The sequence below is a fragment of the Netta rufina genome, assembly GCF_964035555.1.
Source record: "Netta rufina genome assembly, chromosome: 22".
Taxonomy (NCBI): domain Eukaryota; kingdom Metazoa; phylum Chordata; class Aves; order Anseriformes; family Anatidae; genus Netta; species Netta rufina.
In genome coordinates, this window is record NC_140146.1 from 9,272,973 (window position 1) to 9,292,415 (window position 19,443).

At 36.8% G+C, this 19,443-nt stretch overlaps 1 protein-coding gene across 4 annotated transcripts in view; it reads left to right on the forward strand.

The window, feature by feature from the left end:
* The window catches only part of GNB1 (G protein subunit beta 1), a 44,695-nt gene extending 26,167 nt beyond the window's left edge, over positions 1-18,528 (forward strand). For 3 of the 4 annotated variants that reach the window (XM_084300052.1, XM_084300054.1, XM_084300053.1), the window contains 9 exons: positions 2,984-3,022; positions 4,326-4,432; positions 5,673-5,736; positions 7,739-7,901; positions 10,564-10,630; positions 12,113-12,314; positions 12,824-13,040; positions 16,298-16,405; positions 16,824-18,528. In XM_084300052.1, coding sequence (XP_084156178.1) covers positions 2,984-3,022; positions 4,326-4,432; positions 5,673-5,736; positions 7,739-7,901; positions 10,564-10,630; positions 12,113-12,314; positions 12,824-13,040; positions 16,298-16,404 — 966 coding nt within the window. In that variant the 3' untranslated portion in view covers position 16,405; positions 16,824-18,528. The remainder of the gene's footprint in view (positions 1-2,983; positions 3,023-4,325; positions 4,433-5,672; positions 5,737-7,738; positions 7,902-10,563; positions 10,631-12,112; positions 12,315-12,823; positions 13,041-16,297; positions 16,406-16,823) is intronic. The other variant, XM_084300055.1, reaches the window with a different exon arrangement.
* The last annotated feature ends 915 nt before the right edge of the window (positions 18,529-19,443 follow it).

Here is a 19,443-nt window from a genome sequence, read left to right on the forward strand (position 1 = left end):
TAAATGATTTTAGTACAGACCAATTTTAAATGTTCACTGATGCTGAGATTCACAGAGACTTTGCTTGAGGTCTCATGCTTCTGTAGGAGGGACGTCAAAGACTGAACAGCTGAAACTGCCTATCAGTTATTTCTTATTCCATGTGATTTCTCTGTATATAACTAATATGTCCTTCTGTGAAATTCTTTAGGAACTTGTTCTTTGAAGTAGGTTGATGGTAACAATGCTCTTACATATTGAAAGGAAAAAATCCTGTACAAAAAAACTATTGGTTGTTTTTGTGCATCATAGGTTGAGATGTTCAAGACAAGCTCTGAAATACAGGCTGTGACAGAGGATTTTAATTAGTAGACTGGCTAGACTCTGGCTAAGGTTATGTCTGGTACACTTTCCTGTCCCCTCTTGCATCTTCCTTCCATCAGTCTGAAGCATCTGTTCTCTGAATAGCCAGTCGTATCTGGTAGTGATCTGTTGCATAGATCTGGGAAGATACAGTACAACAATAGAAACAAATAAAATTTCTTTCTGCTGTTGTGTTTGTTCTGAAGTCCTAGTCTTTAATCTAGGAGTTGTCAAAACTAAGTAGAATTATTGTCTGCCTCAGGCTGAGTTTGTAGTACATGCCTTCATTGTTCCCTTTCTGTCTCAAGCCTTTCTCAAAACTTGTAGTGTATGGGAGGTATCTTTTTTATTGCTTTCTGGCTAGCCAGCCAACAGGAAGCGTCTAAACTGACTGCAAAGCTCAGATTTGTCACTGGTACCAAATGCTACCAGTCTCTTACTCCACAGAATGAAATCTGTGTGCTGCAGTACCATGCTTACAAGTCTGAGTATTTGTTCTCATGGCAGTGGAGTAAGTAGGGACAGAACTCACACGCAATGTGCGTAGTCCAAGACATGAACTCCCTGTTCTCTGACAAGTTTCTTCACACCCTTCCACTTTTTCCCTGCCTGTTTCTCCTTGCTTGGGGAAAAAAAAAAAAAAAAAAAGGTTCCTTAGATGGTAAGAATTGTCTAAAGCTAGCTGTGTTGGTTCAGATTTTGCCAAAAGTTCTTCAGTTATTTGTCCATGGCAAGATCATAAGGTACTTGCTTAGCGTATGTCAGTGTAGTTGTTCAAAGTGTATTTGCATGTTCACCACGTGAATACAATTTAAAACTGAAGTGTATCCTTGCCAAAATTCATGAGGCTTTGATTTGAACTTAACTTAGAACAGGTGTAAAGCCATCTCACCCAGACACTGGCTCTTTTCTGGTGGTTACTATTTCCCCCAAGAGTGAAAACAAGGCATCCTTTCTTTTCCTGTAACATTCTATGGGGAGAATGTGATACTCAGGCACTTCTACGGCTTCTTGTCCTCTAAAAGCACGAGTTTCCATGTTCCAAGAAAAATTATAATGTTAAAACCTAAGGCTATGATTTCTGAAGTCCCATTTCCACTGAGAATGCAAACTTCAGTGAGGCGCACAGTAAAGGACTGGAGACTAGTCTGCAGTCTAGGACTGGAGACTAGTCTAATGGGTTTATGTACTGGCTTTTTTCTACAACTATATTTATTATCCCAGCCCCTTCAGACGTGAAAGCTGTATAGAAAAAGAGAATATAGTGTATTACTGCATGAAAACAAGCAAGAGCGCTCTTATTACGGAGTAGCATTCAACCTGAAATGAGCATAAATCAGTTTATTAGTATGACAGTTTGTTTCGCTGCTTTTAGTTTTTGTTTAATGCTTCTTTCAAGCAACTATGCATATTGCTGGTTACAGCTTAAACTGAGTCCTGGTACAAGGATTTGCATATTCACAGATGCGCATGTGGGTGCACACATGCACACAGAGAGAGGATGTTTGCATGTGCTTCTCGAGCAGAGTTCAGGCAGGTGCTGATAACTACAAAACCATGTGCACTTCACAGAATATCTGCACAAGCCTCTTCAATTTATTTTCCCCACTGCTAGCCTGGAATAATTCTCTGAAGTGTGTGTTCCTAAGCAGAAAACAAATCCACTAAGTCTGAACAAAAAGCCCCAAAGCATTTCCTCTGGAAAACTATTCTATTACCCAGTAGTTCTTACAGCAAATTTGAAGTTACTTAGCTTGTTTTCTTTTTCTTAGATGTGTTTTCTACTTCCTTCTATGGTTCAGGAACTTTTCTCTCAGATTTTCATGCTTTCAGATAGCAGTTTTGTTGTTTTCCCCGTTTTTCTCCCTTGCAGTTGCATATACTTGTCTCATCTGTATCAGTCCACATTGAGTATTTGTCAGATTCTTCCTGATTTATCAGTTTTTCTGGTAAAGAGAGATTCAAACGGCTAGAAAGCAAATGGGATTGCATCAGATCCACGTTAGGAAAAGGAAATTCAATATTGCTGAGCAGAAGATCCAAATTTTTTGTTTTTCCCTTTAATAGTTTTTCTACTATTCGTCTGAAAAAAAAAAATCCAGTTGTACACTTAGTGTCGTTAACTCTTCTGTACTGCTTTTAGGTTGTAATGGAAAGGCTTTGTTTCTCTTTAGTATCTGCTTAAAATGATTATGGTTATTTAGAGTTGAAATTGAAAAATCTCACATAACTAAAATAGATGACCCCTCTGAGCTGATTCTGTTCAAGCGAGGTGCTGTTGTCTGACAGTTTGCTAACAAAAGGGTAATTTGTGTAGCTAACTAGTTTGAGAAATGGATGCATCTCCTGTATTCTGTATTCATTATTTATTTATGGAACATAGTGAGTGCTGCATTTCATTATGTCTGGAATCTTTTGTTGGGTAATAGGTTTCATGACAAGGAAGTTTCAAATGCTCAGCATATTTTGACAGCAGTCTGTCATGTTATGTTCATGCTGGGGTTAGGATGGGTCCTCTCTGGATAACAAGCCAAAATGTTCTCTGAACCCTATTTTGTGAGGACTTGATTAACTTTACAAAACAGAAGTTGAGTACAAATAAATGTGTAGAACTTCCTCTGATTTCTTTCTTCTGTTGTAGGATGCTAGAAAAGCATGTGCAGATGCCACCTTGGCTCAGGTAAGCATTTATTTAAGAGTTTAAATGAGAATCGGTCTCCTTAATGAAAAGGAAATACAGCGGAAAAAGATAAGTGAAGTAAAGCTTGAAATCTGGGGAGAATTTAGACTGCTGCAGATGTCTTTGGCAGAGGTGGCTAGTATTGGCTTATTTTTCTACATATATCACGTTTCAGTTTATTCTTCCTGCCTACTTCAGTCTGTTTACTTGAGAGTTTGTTAATAATCCATGTGTCTGATTTAAATGTGTTGATACAGAAATGATTGGCAGTTCATTTGTTTAAAATGTCACCAGAATACCAAGTAAAAAAGAGTAATACCAACATAATGTGAATGTATATCTTAGTTTGTGAGGTACAGTGTTCCAGGTTGAACACACAATTTTCCAGGGTGAAAGTATGCAGGAAAAAGTCCAACAAACTGGAAAAACAAACAAACAAACAAAAAAAAAACTCCCACCAACCTCAGTATTACTAATAGGGGAGGTCCATCACGAGGAGTTCTGTAAGGGAAATGCTTTTACCCGTTCATTTAAGATCTGAACTGTTCTGATGGCCTTTGAAAAGAAGCAGAGACCCTTGCTCAAATGCTCTTGCTAAATAATTCTGCAACACGGAGACACAAGAAGTATGCAAACTTTATCCATAAAACAAATTTGTAAACTCTTGGATTTGTTGTGGTGTGTACTCGTTACATATTACTGGAAATGTGTGCTGTTTTAACTGGTATTTTTCTCCAGGCTGGAGAACTTATTTATGTTAAACTTAACAGCCAAAGGATGGCTAAACTAATTACTTCCTCACTTTGCTGTCCGCTTATTCCAGATCTTGCTTTTATCTTCCAAAAGTTAAAATAAAACAGGAGTACTCTGAATTTAATATTCCAATATTTGGAAGGAAAGGTTGTCTGGCTCTGAAAGCAAGTTATTCATCCAACAAAAGTAGAGGCATGTTTAAAGCCCAACGTATTCCACTGCCATGTAGAAAAAAAATATCCAAAAGGAGAAACACCCTCCATCACAGATCTGAAGTTTTAGAGGTCTAAGAAGATACCACCAAAAGAAAGTAGTTTCGGATAGTTTCTATACATGCGATAGGCTACATCTAGAGCAGATCTTTTTGCTTGATAAATAAGCAAGTACTTCATAAAATGAAGTAACTACTAGGCATTAAAAATCAGTCAATATTCAAAATGTAGCACTGCCTGATTTACATTGCAATGCTCATTTAAATGTGATTATTTACGATGTGTTACTTGGAACTGTGTAGTCAAGAACTGAGGGTATGACACAATTCTAATTACAGATCACAGCCAATATTGACCCAGTGGGGAGAATTCAAATGCGCACTAGAAGAACACTCCGGGGACACCTGGCTAAAATTTATGCAATGCACTGGGGGACTGATTCCAGGTGGGTGTTAGTGTTACAGAACTGGATCATTGGGCTTCACTGTGCTTTGGAAAGTTGAGTGCACAGAACTGTTATTTACCTGTTCTACCACTAGGAACCACTAGTTCCAAGAGAATTTAGGCAACCAAGAGAAAGAATTCAGAAGCTATTAATATCACTTTTTTCCTCCTGACTTGCATGTTCTTTTCATGAGAATAAACTTGTTGCCAGAATGCCAGTTATGTTTGCTTGCCCAAAAAATGTAGTTGTGGTACCCTGTGAATTCTGAGGAAATGTGGAGATACAGCAGGTCTTATCATTTCCTCTTTTTTTTTTTTCCTTAAATTCTTCTTGCTAACTGCTAATACTCAGTCCAGAGAGACGCTAAATGATGCCAGTATGAGCTACTTTCATTTTCTTTTTTTTTACAAGAAAAGATCAAAAAAAAAAAAAAAAAAAAGGCAAAGCCACTGGAGCACTTCAGTGATTGCACTGCACTTTTCAGCTGGAAATGGTCAGAGAGGAAGAGGTGTGGAACAAATTTGAATATTGTACTGGACTATTGTATCTGAATTTACTTAGAAAAGACCAAGACTGAGCAGATGTTTCATGCCAGTATTCCTATTTATCTTTAAACATAGTACAAGCACGTAAGAGAGTTCTGAACAATTAACTAGTACCTTGTGTCAAACAGTTGCTGAGTGTGGAGCGAGGTGTTGATTTAAAAAATAAACTAAAAAAAAAATCTTCCTAATGGTACCCCTTCCATTAGTGATATCTTCACTGCATTTCATTTTTACTTCCTTTGTATTTCAGTGCTGACATTGATTCAGGTTTTTTGGACAGCTTAGAACAGGAGTTAAAATTCTACAAACAGGAAAAGGGAAAACAAGTTGACAGTACGGATTCCCAAACTCAGTGAATCTGAAGCCTGTGTCTAGAACACACAAGCATCAATTCCATGTGACTTTTCTGCCTTGGTTTTCATGATTGAGATGCTTGTTATGTGGCTACTGTCTTTCTGAAATCTGAGCATGTGGACATGTTGGTGTCCCATCACATATTTTCACAATATTCATCACTTAAAATTGATGACATCCAAAATAATCTTTCTGGTGCTAATAACTAGAATTGAGTAATGACATGCTGTACTTAAATGGTTTCAAGTACCTTAGTTCTGATAGTGGAGACAAATGCCATCAAAATATGTTCCTCTTTGTCTTCCTGCAATGATTGTGTTTACCTTCTGTTTCCTCTCTAGGCTTCTAGTTAGTGCCTCCCAGGATGGCAAACTTATAATTTGGGACAGCTATACTACAAACAAGGTAAGACTAACTGGTATGTTGCTATATAATTCAGTTGTTAATAGGAAGGCAGGAAGTATCATCTGTCATGATTTTGGCTGCATTATTTCTGTAGTCAGAAGCCTAAATTTTGACTTTTCTAAACCACTAAAGAGTATAGCAGTGTCCTAAGTGTGTTGTGTATGAAAATGTGCACCACAAACAGAAAACAACAAAATAGTCCAAGGAAATGCTTTGATTTATTTTGATGCCACAGAATCGCTGATCAACAAAGAGCAAGAAGTAATCAGGATGTTGCACAAAAATAGAGGTTTAAGAATAGCCATGCTAATTTGTTGTCTGCAGTGAAGGATTGAAAGACCTGAAATATGTGAGTCGTTATTTCCTGGCTGCAGTCATATGATGCAGATGAGAATTACTTTTACTTTCACATGACAGTGGTTGGTATTTAGTGGTTATGTTTACAGTTAAAAGGGCTAGCAACAGTTTACATGCCGCCCCTCTGTTGGGAGCGATACTTAAGTCTCTGGGACACAGGAGCATGGAATTGACTTTTTCGAACAAATTCTCCTGACTTAGTTCATATCAGAGCCTTATAAGCAATTTTGCCAATGTGCATAAGCAAATGGCATGCTACACAGGGGAAGCAGAAACAAGCACTTCCAGTAGTAACTCCTAAAGCTGGGATGACTAGAATCTGTCAATTATTGAATCTATGGCCTTACTAATACTGTTTGCAAAATAAAAGTTTCCATTTTTTGCTTTCATGCTTTATTTTTTGACCCTAACCCGAGGGTAAATATATTCTAAATGACTGTAACACAACTGAAAGATGCTAAAATAATCACTGTGCACCATTATTTCTGTATTAGTATCTCCTACTTTGATACAAATGTTAATTAATGCATGGCATCACCAAGAGGCAGAGAGCAGCTGTCTTATCTAGATGGAATGGAATCAGAATTTGGTACCAGACAGATATTTTTTTTTACTAGAATCAGAGATGGAACTCCTCAGCTGCTGGAAACATCTCCTCCATAACTGTTGGCAAGATTGGTTCAGTGAAGTAGTGACTGAGTTGTGTGGGTTTTGTTGTTCTTGCTCTGTTTTTAAACAACCAAACAAAAAAACACCTGGAATTACAGCTAACAAATAGCTTGGTGTTAAAACAGTATTAAATTTGTCTGGGTAGCACCTGGAAATAGTTGATGCAAAACATTTGAACGATAGCCTGCAGATGTTTTTTGGCCATTGCAGCACAGAGTGGAAGTAACACAGCTGTCATAAAAAGATCTTTTCCGCATGATAAGTGACTCAAGGTAAATATTCTAGGTAGTTCCTTGTTAGAAAACTTCTGCAAACGATCTGGTCATGTTGTTAGCACAGTGTTCTCTAACCGTTGATCGCTGCTGCATCACCACTAACTGTAGCGGTGGAGGAACAGACCCTAGTTTTTGCTATTTACTTCAGAAATGTGAGAAGATTGTGAATATTGCATGGGAGCTTCACGATATACATAAGGATATGATCCCTTTCTCAGAGATGTTACAAACAAATTTGAAGGATGAATGCAATAAATTAACAAGATAGAAAATGTTTGGTTTCAATATTTTTTATAAAGTTTTGTTGAGCACAGAATGACAAGGAAACATGGGGAGTTATTTAAATACAAAGTCTGATTGCTTGCAATGGATTTCCAAAGGATTTAAATGGCAGCGAGAGTAGCATTTTCCTTACTTGTTCATTCATAGCATAGCATAGAACCTGTTACAAACCAATGGTAATCAGAGCACTGAAATGAAATCATTTAGTTTTTACCAAAATTGCTGATTAAACTGAATTCAGGAAAGGCAAATCCAAGGTTTTAATGACATCATTACTCGGTCTTACAAGCTATTTATTTTTTTCTTGTGCTTTTGACCAAAAGATGTGTGGCTTGAGAGAAAGGGAGATGAAAACCTCCTGATAGGGAAGTACTGAATAAGTTGTTTTGCAGTTGAAGGATTTAATGTATCTGTTTCAGGTGCATGCTATTCCCCTGCGTTCATCTTGGGTCATGACTTGTGCGTATGCTCCTTCTGGAAATTATGTGGCTTGTGGTGGTCTTGATAACATCTGTTCCATCTATAACTTGAAAACTCGTGAAGGGAATGTACGTGTCAGCCGTGAACTAGCTGGTCACACAGGTGAGTGCCTACTCAGTGATCTAAGTTACCTAAGTACATGGTGCAGATTTTCTTTTTGTAATCTATTCAAGTTTCATTGAAATGTTATTTTAGTGCCTGGTGTAGCATGACTTAGTTAATAAGTTGTTCAAACTCTTCCGTGTATTAATCCCTCTGCCGTGTTTATGGAATTCATCAAGAAGGGAGATGTAATTACAAAACATGCTTTCTAAATAACTTTCTAAATAATTTTCTCTTGCTTCCAGCTTTACTAGCTGTCATGCTGGTGCTTTTAAAAGTACCTTGAATTACTTGTTTGGTCCTTAGCCACTGGTAGTCATAAGCCTTATACACTGTCTCAGTTTTAACTGTTTGGATGACAACTGATTTTTTTCTCCTTTTTGCCTAAAATACAGTACCCTAATTTTTACCTTAAGTTTCTGTTTCTAAGGTGGACTGCCTTGTGAGTGAGGCAAGAAGGGTAGCCGTGTAGGCTTTGCCAGTTTAATTAGGCTGTAAACAGCAGCTGCAAGGTTCTGTTAGTGACAGATGAAGCAGAATTCATCTAGCTAGGTAAGAAGGACTAGAGAAACACAGCAGTTGCAAAGGTTTTTGATTTTTTTGTGTTTTTGTTTTTAGCTTAGGGGATGAGTTGAAATTTTTTCTTTCTGATCCAAGAAGCTTATTGTCACAAACTATCTTTTAAAAGCAAAATTGCTGACTGAAGATACTCTCTGCTTCCTAAACAATGCAGTTAAGGGAGATGAGCACCTGCCAAGTGTGAACTGCTTTTGTATGTTGTCTGATAATGGACATCTTGCTTTTATTCCCATGCTTTTTTTTTTTTTTTTTTTTGTGAATGGGATTGGAAATTTTTCAGAGGAAGAGTAGGAGGTGGGTGGGTGTTTCTTGAACTCCACTGGAAATGAAAATGCTGGCTATATGTGTGTTCTTGTATCTTATAGAGTTCTAGTAAAATACTGAGCCTACAAAACACATCAGTAGTTTGCTTTTTCTGTGGAATCAGTAATTCCTCCAGCAATCTGAGAAAAGGATTCATCTCTAAGGCTGCAGTTGAGAAGCTGCGCATCATTTTTCTTGTCCCTTTGTTTCTACAAAAAGCATAATCCAAAATGCAGCAGAAGAAACAGACACGGATTACTCTAGAGGTTGCCAGCTTGGCTCTGGAGAAAACCTTTAATGGTTCCTTTGGAGAAAGTATCAGGTGGATTCTGTGTCTGGCTGTTTTTTCTGTCTCATCAAACCTCTAGTTACAGGGTAAAGAAAATTGTATGAAGACTACTCTTTGAAGGAAACTAAAGTTACCCAGAAACAAATAGTTGTACATTAATGAATTTTTATACAGAAAAAGTTGACTGTATGTTAAAGTGGGCTTACTGCTATTTAATTTTCTTTCAGTGGGTTTTCTTCTGTGGTATGATTCATGTAATTTAGAAGAATCGTGTAATTTAGAAGAATTCTGTACCCTTGGGGTGGGGTTGAGGGTGTGGGAAAGCATGTTGATTGGACCTCCAGATAATAGTAGTGGTTGTGATGTGACCACTTAAGGTGATTTATTAGGAGGTCCTCTCCCCACCACACAAACCCCTTTCAGGGCGCAAGGAGAATTGGAATGATCTTTGGACACAGGGAGCTTTGGCTTTCAGTGTGTGGCCTTGTGTATGTATATAAAAGGCTTTAACGATAAAAAGAGCATTATTTCTGTGGTATTCCAGCAATTTAATGTTTTTTTTAAGGTTATACACTGTATTTATAGCTGGTAAGACATGGATTTTTGCATAACACTATGCAGAATGTCACTGTAAGGCAAGGGAAATCGAGAGAATACATTTGAGACCTGACCGATTCATGTGCAGTCTTCTCAAAGGAGCAGTTTTAATGAGCTGCTTTTCTTTTGGTGAATTGCACAATGCCTATAGCTGGAAGCTGATGTTTACAAATTTTCCTAGTTTGCCATAGCTTAAATTTTCAGAAAATTGATTGTGCTTTAGAAAACACACTGACATAGAGATGGCTGGGACAGGCTGATCTTGTAACCAGAGTTACTATGTTGATAGCTTGGCATCTGGTCCTTCAGTAGAAAGAAAGTTCACAACATTCAGATAATTCTTTGCTTCTTTGTACTTCCAAGAATGTAGTTCATTTATTTTTTTCAATAGTTGTATGATCCAGTCCATGTCTCAATCATTTGTTCCTCCTGGATGTTGTAAAGATCCACTTTCTTAGGTTCAGTGTACAGTGCCAGATAACCTGTACTTCCGTCCAGGTTGGCCAGTGGATTTCAGAGGTTTGCATCACTATTGCATCTCTTTCTCTCTCCCCTTCTCCTCCTCTGCCCACTTTGTACCAAAAGAAAAAAAAAAAAATATTTTCAAACCCCCTACTTCAGTAATTCTCTTCTGTGTTTGTTTAGATCAATTTGCTGATACTAGTGTATTACTGTGCTTGTGTAATGGTTGAATTGGGCATGGCCTGTAGAGAGCCTAAATATATTTTGTCTCAAACTTCTGAGGTTCCCATGTAAAAATTGTCCGTGGTGTATTTTACATATAGTAGCAGTATCTTACAGCACCTCCAGGGGAGGAAGAAAAGAAACATTTAAGTCAATATGCAGTGTAAAGAGTAGTCTCTGATTTTATTGATCAACATCTTTTGCTTTCAGGATACTTGTCATGCTGTCGTTTCTTGGATGATAATCAAATAGTTACCAGCTCTGGCGACACCACTTGGTAAGCAGTAAAATTGTGACATGATTGCTAGTAAAGACTTTTCTTCAATAACAGAGTTTAAATGTGAAAACCTAATTCTTCATAAAGCTGATAGTCATCCAGAAGATTCAACATGATTACTGCTCGTATGCCATGTTTTTACTAATAATGGAAAACTTGGTCTTTCAAGTGTTTTAGCTTTGGCTGTTCAGTTATGCCCATGTTCTGAAGAGCCTGACCTAGTTCTTTGTGAGAAGATGGTATGTGGTAATTTTTAATATAACTATTTGGCTTTCAGAAATGAATATACTAGACTCTTCTCCAAGTACTTCAGTATTCAGTTTTCATTACTTTTTCTTGAAAGTCATACTTGAATGTTTTTAATACAAAATGCTACTATTCAGAAGAGCTCCTAGAAAATATTCTACAGTGACAGCAGATGGGTTTTTTTGAGGAGAATGTAGGTGTTTGTCTTAATAAATACTAGCTTCGGAACGAAAAAGGCCTCAATCTTCTTTTCATCAATTTTTCTATTATATCTGCTGCCTGGGAGAGCTGCATTGCTTTTAAGAAGCAGATTTTACAGCAAAGGTTGTCTAATATATACCTCTCCTACACAGTGTCAGTCTCTTTGAATACCCATCTATTAGTCCACTGATTTTGAGTAGCTATTGAATATAGACATTTGTTTTTATATTTAGGCTATATTATATTCAGTATAATTTTCATTAAAAAAACAAACTAGCAAAAAAAAAAAAAAAAAAAAAAAAACAGGATCTGTTAAAATAAGGCTCTTTTAAAAGATTATACAACTGCTTCAGGTGTTATCATAGTAACTTGATGGTCGTCTGGATAAATTTGTCCTTGATAGCACCTCAGATCAGCCAGGCTCGAAGTACCATGATCTTTCATTTGTAAATCTGTTGCTGATGGATTTGGCTTGCTGAGAAATTAGGCAAATTGAAAGAATAGTTGCATTGTTTCACTCCTACGTACTCTTTGATCAGAGTAGTAGTGATTTTGCTGTCTTGGGGAAAATGATGTGGCTTTAAGACAACAAACGTAATTCACAAAGTTATACATTCACAGCGATATTTTAAAAAGGAGGCTGACTCAACTACTGCTGTAGCCATACAGCCGCTACTTTATCCACTGGACAGTGAAGTCATTACCATGGCTCAGGAGCTCTGTTTTTAATCAGCCATGAACATTAGTCTTTTTTTCCCCTTGTTCTGCATTTTAAAAACACCAATATCTTAAAAATTGAAGATGACTTTTAACATCCGCTATGTACGATTATTGTGTAACATAGCTAAGTAGTTCAGCAAAGAATGTCTGTTTTTCTACTCTCAATATATTTTTTTTATTAATACTTCATGGACATTCGCTTTTTAGAAGAGAAATTAACAGGTTTAGATGAAATCTGCTGTATAGACTTTCTAATGGAGCACAAAAGATAACATGAACGTGTTGATTTTTGCCTTTTTAATTATTTTTTTCAAGCGCTCTCTGGGACATAGAAACTGGTCAGCAGACAACTACATTTACTGGGCACACTGGAGATGTCATGAGTTTGTCTCTTGCTCCTGATGCCCGGTGTTTTGTTTCTGGTGCCTGTGATGCCTCTGCCAAACTGTGGGATGTTAGAGAAGGAATGTGTCGGCAAACCTTCACTGGCCATGAGTCGGATATCAACGCCATCTGTGTAAGTATCAGCTTGAACAGAGGACATGGGATCTAAATCTGGTTTTGTATTGCTTTCATCTCAGCTATGAAGCATGTACTATAAGGTGTAGTTCTCCACAGGTACATATCCGTTGTGGTAAGTGGAAACGGTGACTAAGGTAGTGTTTCTTCACTTGTTACTTCACTGTTTTTGCCTATATGCCAGTAGCGGAGAGGGGAACATTCTTTATTGCTGCTTTCCTTTCCTACTTGGTCTGTACAAAATAATATAGTCAAAAAGGCAGACATCAAGTCCGACCTGGGAGCTAGGGTAAAGTTCTATTCAAAATGCACAGCTGTGGAGTACTTTGGAGGTGATGGGCTCTATGCTTGAATGCCAGATGAAAAGCTCTTTGTTAATTTTGTAACTTCTGTGTCTTCCAGATATAATGTATGTGGCAGCTTTTGATTAATTTGTCCGTTTTGTCAGCTACTTTGAAATTAATTTGCAATCTTTTGTCTTTTTTTATTCCTATACCCTCATTGAAGTTCTTCCCCAATGGCAATGCATTTGCCACAGGCTCTGATGATGCTACATGCAGGCTTTTTGATCTTCGGGCTGATCAGGAACTTATGGTTTATTCACATGATAACATCATCTGTGGCATCACCTCTGTAGCATTTTCCAAGAGTGGACGTCTCCTCCTAGCTGGTTATGACGACTTTAACTGCAATGTGTGGGATACACTGAAAGCTGATAGAGCAGGTAAACAGTTGGTTTTAAATATTAGAAACAGTGACATACTGAATGTGTGAGTTGTGACATGTGCAGGCTTGTTAACAGTCCCAGTCTCAAGTTCAAAATTCAGTGATAGCCTGTTTTAAGATGACCAACAGTGTAAATATGGCTTAATGATGGTAACAAATCGATTGGAATACTCCTGAATGATAAAAGGGAACAATGGATGGTTGAGAACAGGAAGACTGCCATTAAAAACAAGGTTTTGGAGATGGGGGGCTATATGTATTTTTATTTTATTTAGCCCATGGCAATGTCTTACATATGAGTTGTTCAAAGCAATTCTACATAGCGTCTGCCATCTCCTCTACGGAGGTCTTACTGTTGCCTGACCTCAGCAATTGACAGAGCAGCTTACAGAAATACTACAAGTTGAAAGTTGGTAAGCTATCAAATCCCATCAAATATTTCATATTGCAATGAACAGTTGCATTGATTTTATGGTATTGTAATTGTCAAGCAGCAGTTTAGGTTCATTGATTTTCATTATTTCCAAAATTATTTGTACACTAAACACTTCTGCCAGAAAGGTTTTACTGAAATATACTCATTAGTTATTTTGTGTTAGTTTTTAAAGTAGAAACAAACTGGCTATTTAGCATGGACTAATAAAAGGATCGTTGAAGATGTTGCCACATCAAGCAATCTACCTCTTTTGTAAGAATTTTGCTACTCATCAATGTGGCTACTTAAGTAAACATGAGATTTTTTTGTAGCAGTAACTGTAGGGACAGCGGAATAAAAAGATTGTGCAGATTCACTTTTGAGGAAGTGAATAGGAATTATATGCCCAAAAGTTCAGGTAATTTAACTGGAGTTCTTTAAAATCAAAGCTTCTATTAGAAAAAAGGAGAAAAAGTACACGTTATGTCATGAATGTGTTGCTTTTTGCATCAGAACTGGGGATGATGATGGGAGCCTACTCCGTTATTGAAGTGTTCTTGGGCTTTTAAAATTATGTAGGTCTGCTTTAAAAGCAAACAAAAACCACCAACCAAGCAGAATATCCCTTTGTGTAGAGTTGGAAGGGTTAGTTCCAAGTACATTATTTGGTGCAGATTGTCTTACTGCTTTGAGAGGATTGTGTACTAAAGGTAGAAAATATGTAAGTATGTAACCCTGGACTATACTGAAGTAATTTCCATTTGATTTCTTAATTACGTTATCAGCTTTCTCTTAGCGCTCAGATTTTACTTCTTCTTCCAGAATTTATGACAGTTTTCTACTAGTGCTGAGAAATTGGAGCTGTGGGCACAGTAGCAGCATTTGGTTCTATTTGCAAGTTAATGATGCCAAACGCAATTACAGAAATACTGAAATGCATTTGTAGAAATCAACCTCACCCGTGTGAGATTTGTAGTTCAAGATTTTTGTACTTTAATTATTGAGACCATAAATGTGTATGTAGGCCTGTATGTATCTAAAACTTGGCAATGAATTGAGAAATTGCTCTCCATTAATGTTCAGATTAGTTTACAATTAGTTGTAATTAAGTACTGTGAAAATAAAATATTTAATGCTTTATTAAATCAAATTAGCAGGTAAGTCCTTTTACGCAACTAGCAGCTAGATTTAGGTTCACAAATGGTGTTTCACATGCTCTGGAAATATCATATATGTGATGGTATATGACAAAGTACTGAGGGAGATGACCAGGGAAGAGAATTTTGTCACTTACTGAATTGTTTTGTCCTGTATTCCTTCTTTGAAATTACCTTATGAAGACAAAGAATGGGAGGGGAGGGAATGATCTTGCTGACTTGTAGAAATGAGGAAAAAAATTTATACTAATCTGGATTATACAGTCCATGTACTCATGAAATGCAGTTTTTTTTACTGCCAAATCTTAAACAGATTTAAACAACTGCTTTAAATTTTCTGCTTATTGAAATGTTCAGAGACTTAGATTGCTGAGCAGAATTTACACTTCTCTAGTGCCTGATTCTATATTAAACACCTTTGTAGCTGATGTGTTCAGAACAAATTGTGTAAGCTTTTCTTGGCTCTCTCTCTCTCTCTGGTTTATCAAATTGCAGCACTTACTGATGGTGGTGGCAGACTGTCAGTTCTAATGCATTAATGCTATTTCCCAGCAAATTCTAGGTAACTCCTAGGCACTTGCGTCAGCTCTGGCAGCTGGCTTCTGTATCATGCTGAATTTTTGAAGATTGTATCATCCACTTCAACACTTAAAATTTGGTTTCTGCTGCAGAAGTGCAGAATTCTGTGCTGAGCTTTAGACTAGTATACAGATTTAATAGGCTCTGGAGATTAAGGGTATTACAGTCTTACATTTCTGATATACTTGATAAAAGCAGTTACATTTTTCAAACATCAAGAATCCTTGTGTAGGAAGTAGCGATTTTTACACTGAAGTAAGAGTTAAAACAAACAAACAAACAAAAAAACAAAAAAAACACTAATTCTTTAAATGTACTAGCTTGTATGTGAACTAAAACTTCCTTCATAGTAAATGAAGGGGAAAACCCCCCAAAATATGAAGGAGGTAAGTCCTGTGTGCAGTGTAATTTGATGTAGAAAGATTAATCAGTCTGTTATGCAATCTATCAAGTATATCTTAGCTCAGTGCAGTGGGCTGTGTAGAGCTCGAACATAAGCAGGTTTGGTTTTTACCTCTTTGAAACAGTTAAAGGGAATAGAGGTAAATGTTGGCTCCCTTTTTGCTGTTTAGTTTAGTGTCTTGGTTGTTTTATTTTTAATGGTACTATAATTGATTTGCAGCAGAACTCCGTATTGGCAAAAACCATGTAGGTGTTGAAGTTTTGTAAGTGCCTATAAACATAGTAAGATAAAAATAGATGGAAAATGCTTCAGTGTTCAGAACATAATCCAGCTTCTTGTTTAGTGCATTAAGAATTTTGCAAAATCTAATTGATCTTAACCACTGCGTTAACATGACACTGTTGGCAGGATTTTCAAGGCAATGATTTCACAACTCACAAGAAAGCAGTAAGGTCATAATGCGGGGTATATGCAAAATCTTGGAGTCAGGCATTTTCTGTGTTACTGTCTTGCAAACCTACCCAGTTATTTCTAAGTTTGTGCCTGAAAAAGCAGAAGCATTTACAAACCTAAACCACTAGTTCAGAATTTTTGGATGTATAGGGTGACTAATCCAAACATGGCTGCCTCAGAGTTACTTGAACAGAAATAAGAAATCATCAGAGCAATGTAATAGGTTTGTTGCATGTTCTTATTTATAGGTGTCCTTGCTGGTCATGATAACCGTGTCAGTTGCTTAGGTGTGACTGATGATGGTATGGCAGTGGCAACAGGATCATGGGACAGCTTCCTCAAGATCTGGAACTGAAGTAAGTACACAGCAAATTAATTAAGACTGTCCTTTTTTTGGTGTTCAGATGCTTTTTTCCAGGTCCAAGCAGTGCTTTTTTTTTAATTATTTTTTATTTTTGCTGATGCTGTAAGCTTATAGTTCAAGTTAAGAAAGTCATGGGGGGAAAAAAACTGTAGCGTTTTGTTTTGTTTGCTTTTAGAAGGCTGTTTGTTTAATGTACGCAATGACGTTTTTGTGGTCAGCTATTTATGGCAGATTTTATTTTCCTGGTATGGATGACTCTATGGTCTTTTGAGTCTGGGTTGGTAAATAAATGGTGTTCTTGAAAATGGGGAGATAATGGCAGAATGCATCAGTGGGTAGCAAGAGCAAAACTTGAAACCTGACTAGAATTTATCAAAGTGCAACTCTTAATACATTTTTCTGTGTGTCAGAAGTGCGGCGGACTCCGTGACTGGAAGAAGTTTCCAACGATTGAAAATTAAAAACGATAGCATATCCAATCCAACCATACTAACTTGGACCCCCATCCTCCCCAACTTCAAAGGGCAAGATCTTTTCCGTCTCCTGTTGCTGAAATGAAGAGCACAATTACCTTTCCAAGAAGAATTTCTGTGTTGTAAGCAAAATGAAATTGTGCATTCCTTTTGGGACCATTTTTTTTGTCTTGAGAATTTAAAAATCAAACACTATCATAAAAGCATGACCAGAAAATATACTTGAGCATAATTGTGAAACAGTTAGCTTTCACTGTAGTTTCCAAGTCAAAGTTAAGGACTTTATCTCACTCACTTACAAATTTTAAAGTCATGTTTGTAGCAGGATTTTTTTCAAGTTTCCTTTTTAAATACATTTGTTTATGTATTTAATTGAGCAAAACAAGGGAGTCCTAGCCCAGAGCATCTGGGGGTTATTAACGCTGTAAATTTAGTCCCTATTTTTTTTTTTATTTTATTTTCTAGTATCACAAATAATTGTTGCACAAAACTTGGCATATATAGGGTAATGTTAAGCAGTAAGGTAACCAAGCACATGCTGTACAAGGTAATGAATGCTTGTTTAAAGAATCCTTTCACCTTTTATGGATAACAAATGCAATCCTTGGTCCCTCCTACCCCCTCTTCTCACCACACTGATTTTTTTAATCTGTTTTGGTTTTGTCCACTTGAAAGGGCAATTTATATATCCTAACACTATCCTGTAGTCTCAACAACCAGGAATCTCTGTTTTCAAAAGAGACCTATCCTACACTTGGGTATTGAGTCAATTCTTTGTGTATGAAATGATGTACAAATCAATGTTTTGAAAATAATGATCTTGAACTTTCTAAGTTAAACAAAAGAACCTTTTTTGATTGTTTGCCATATTGGGTGGGTTTACTCTTAGAATCGCATGCTGTAGAAATGCTAAAAAGTGCATATTGGACTAAGTCCTCTAGATGTTTTTTCTTTGAAGAAATAACCTGTTTAAAAACTGTAACCATTGTCGCTGTATTCATTTATTGTTGCTACTCTGTGCATAAATCTATAAAGAACTCAAGTACAAAGCTATGCACGTTTTGGAGTAGCGTGATAAGTCACTTTTTTTTTATTTTAAAGAAATGGCCTGTTCAAACAATCGCTGTCAAAGATTCTGGGGTGTGGGAGGAGGGAACCTAAACCATCTTCTTTATAAATCAGTTCCTCGCAGCCAGTTCCTCTTGTAGGATGAGTCCTTTGCATCTGATTAGAGTCATTTTTGTAATGAGCAGGTTTTCCTGGCTTTCTTTTCAAATAAAATGTTAAAAGCAGCAGTGTTTGGACAGCGGATTGTTCTGTTAAACTTTCCTATCTTCTCACTGTACCCAGAAATGCTCCTTCCTAGCAGCAGTAGTAGCTTTTCTCCATTTTGTTTTTTCTGCAACATTCTGTACAAAAATGTGCTGTAATTGTGCGTTAGGCCTGGATTTGGCATAAAAGATGAATTCCTTCTTTCTCTCTTTCATGAAACTACTCTGTAGAGCTTTTTCCACACCCTGTATCCCTCTTCACCTTTTGTATTTAATTTTAAAGTCAGTGTACTTCAAGAAAGCTGGATGCAAGATAGATACTATATTAAAATGTAATGTTATTTAAGATGTAATAAAGCAGTTTGACATGAGTTTTGACTGATCTGTTTTGCAGCTTATTGTTCTACCCACAAAACTACTTCTGGCAGAATTTGAGTTACGGAACAAATACGAGAGAGATGTATACAGCCCGAGAACAAGTCTTTAATTGTTCAATATTTTAATTGGGCAGTGTATGCGTTGTTTGAGAAGGTTTCAGCTCAGTGTGTGACGAGATGCGGGTTTAGGTTTGTGGGGTTTTTGTTTTGTTTTTGAAACTAAAACCAGTTGCAAGATGAACTGAAGCCCTCATGGGTTTTGTTGTAAAATGTTTAAAAGTTACCATCAGTATTTGAAAATGTATGTGTAAATGTGAGATACATGCTAATGCAAAATTTAGTAGAGATGTGACATGTACGTGGAGTGTAGTGGCTGCAGGCATTTTTCCTTCTCCATTCTTAATTAAGATGGATATTTATTGGTTTGATTGCTAGGGCTTCTCAAGAGCTTAATCAAAAACAGCTCGTAGAGCTCTCTTAGCTCAAACTACAAATGAAAATAGCTGGTGTGATTCATGTGGTATACATCCCAAAAATTCTTTATGGAATGTGTGAAAGTAGAACACCTGAAATAGGAAATCTCAGTAAAATGTTCAGTAACTTTTTAAACTTTTGTGTCCTTTAATAGGAAAACAGTTGAGTTGAATATCTTATGTTCTTGCCATTTGAGGATCTGGCCAAATAAATTGTTATTAGCTGTCCTTTACTGTAGGTATTGAGAAGGGTAAGTAGTTGGCATTTTAATGCTCAATAAGAAAAAAATCTCCACGAGGCAGTATTATATCTAGAAAATAAAAATTTTTTTGTACCTACAGGAGCAAATTTCTCAAGTATTTAGAGGTGTTGAAATGCAGTTGATTTAACAACTTGGTATTCGTCTGTTTGAGGGCATTTCATTTTTTTTAGTGG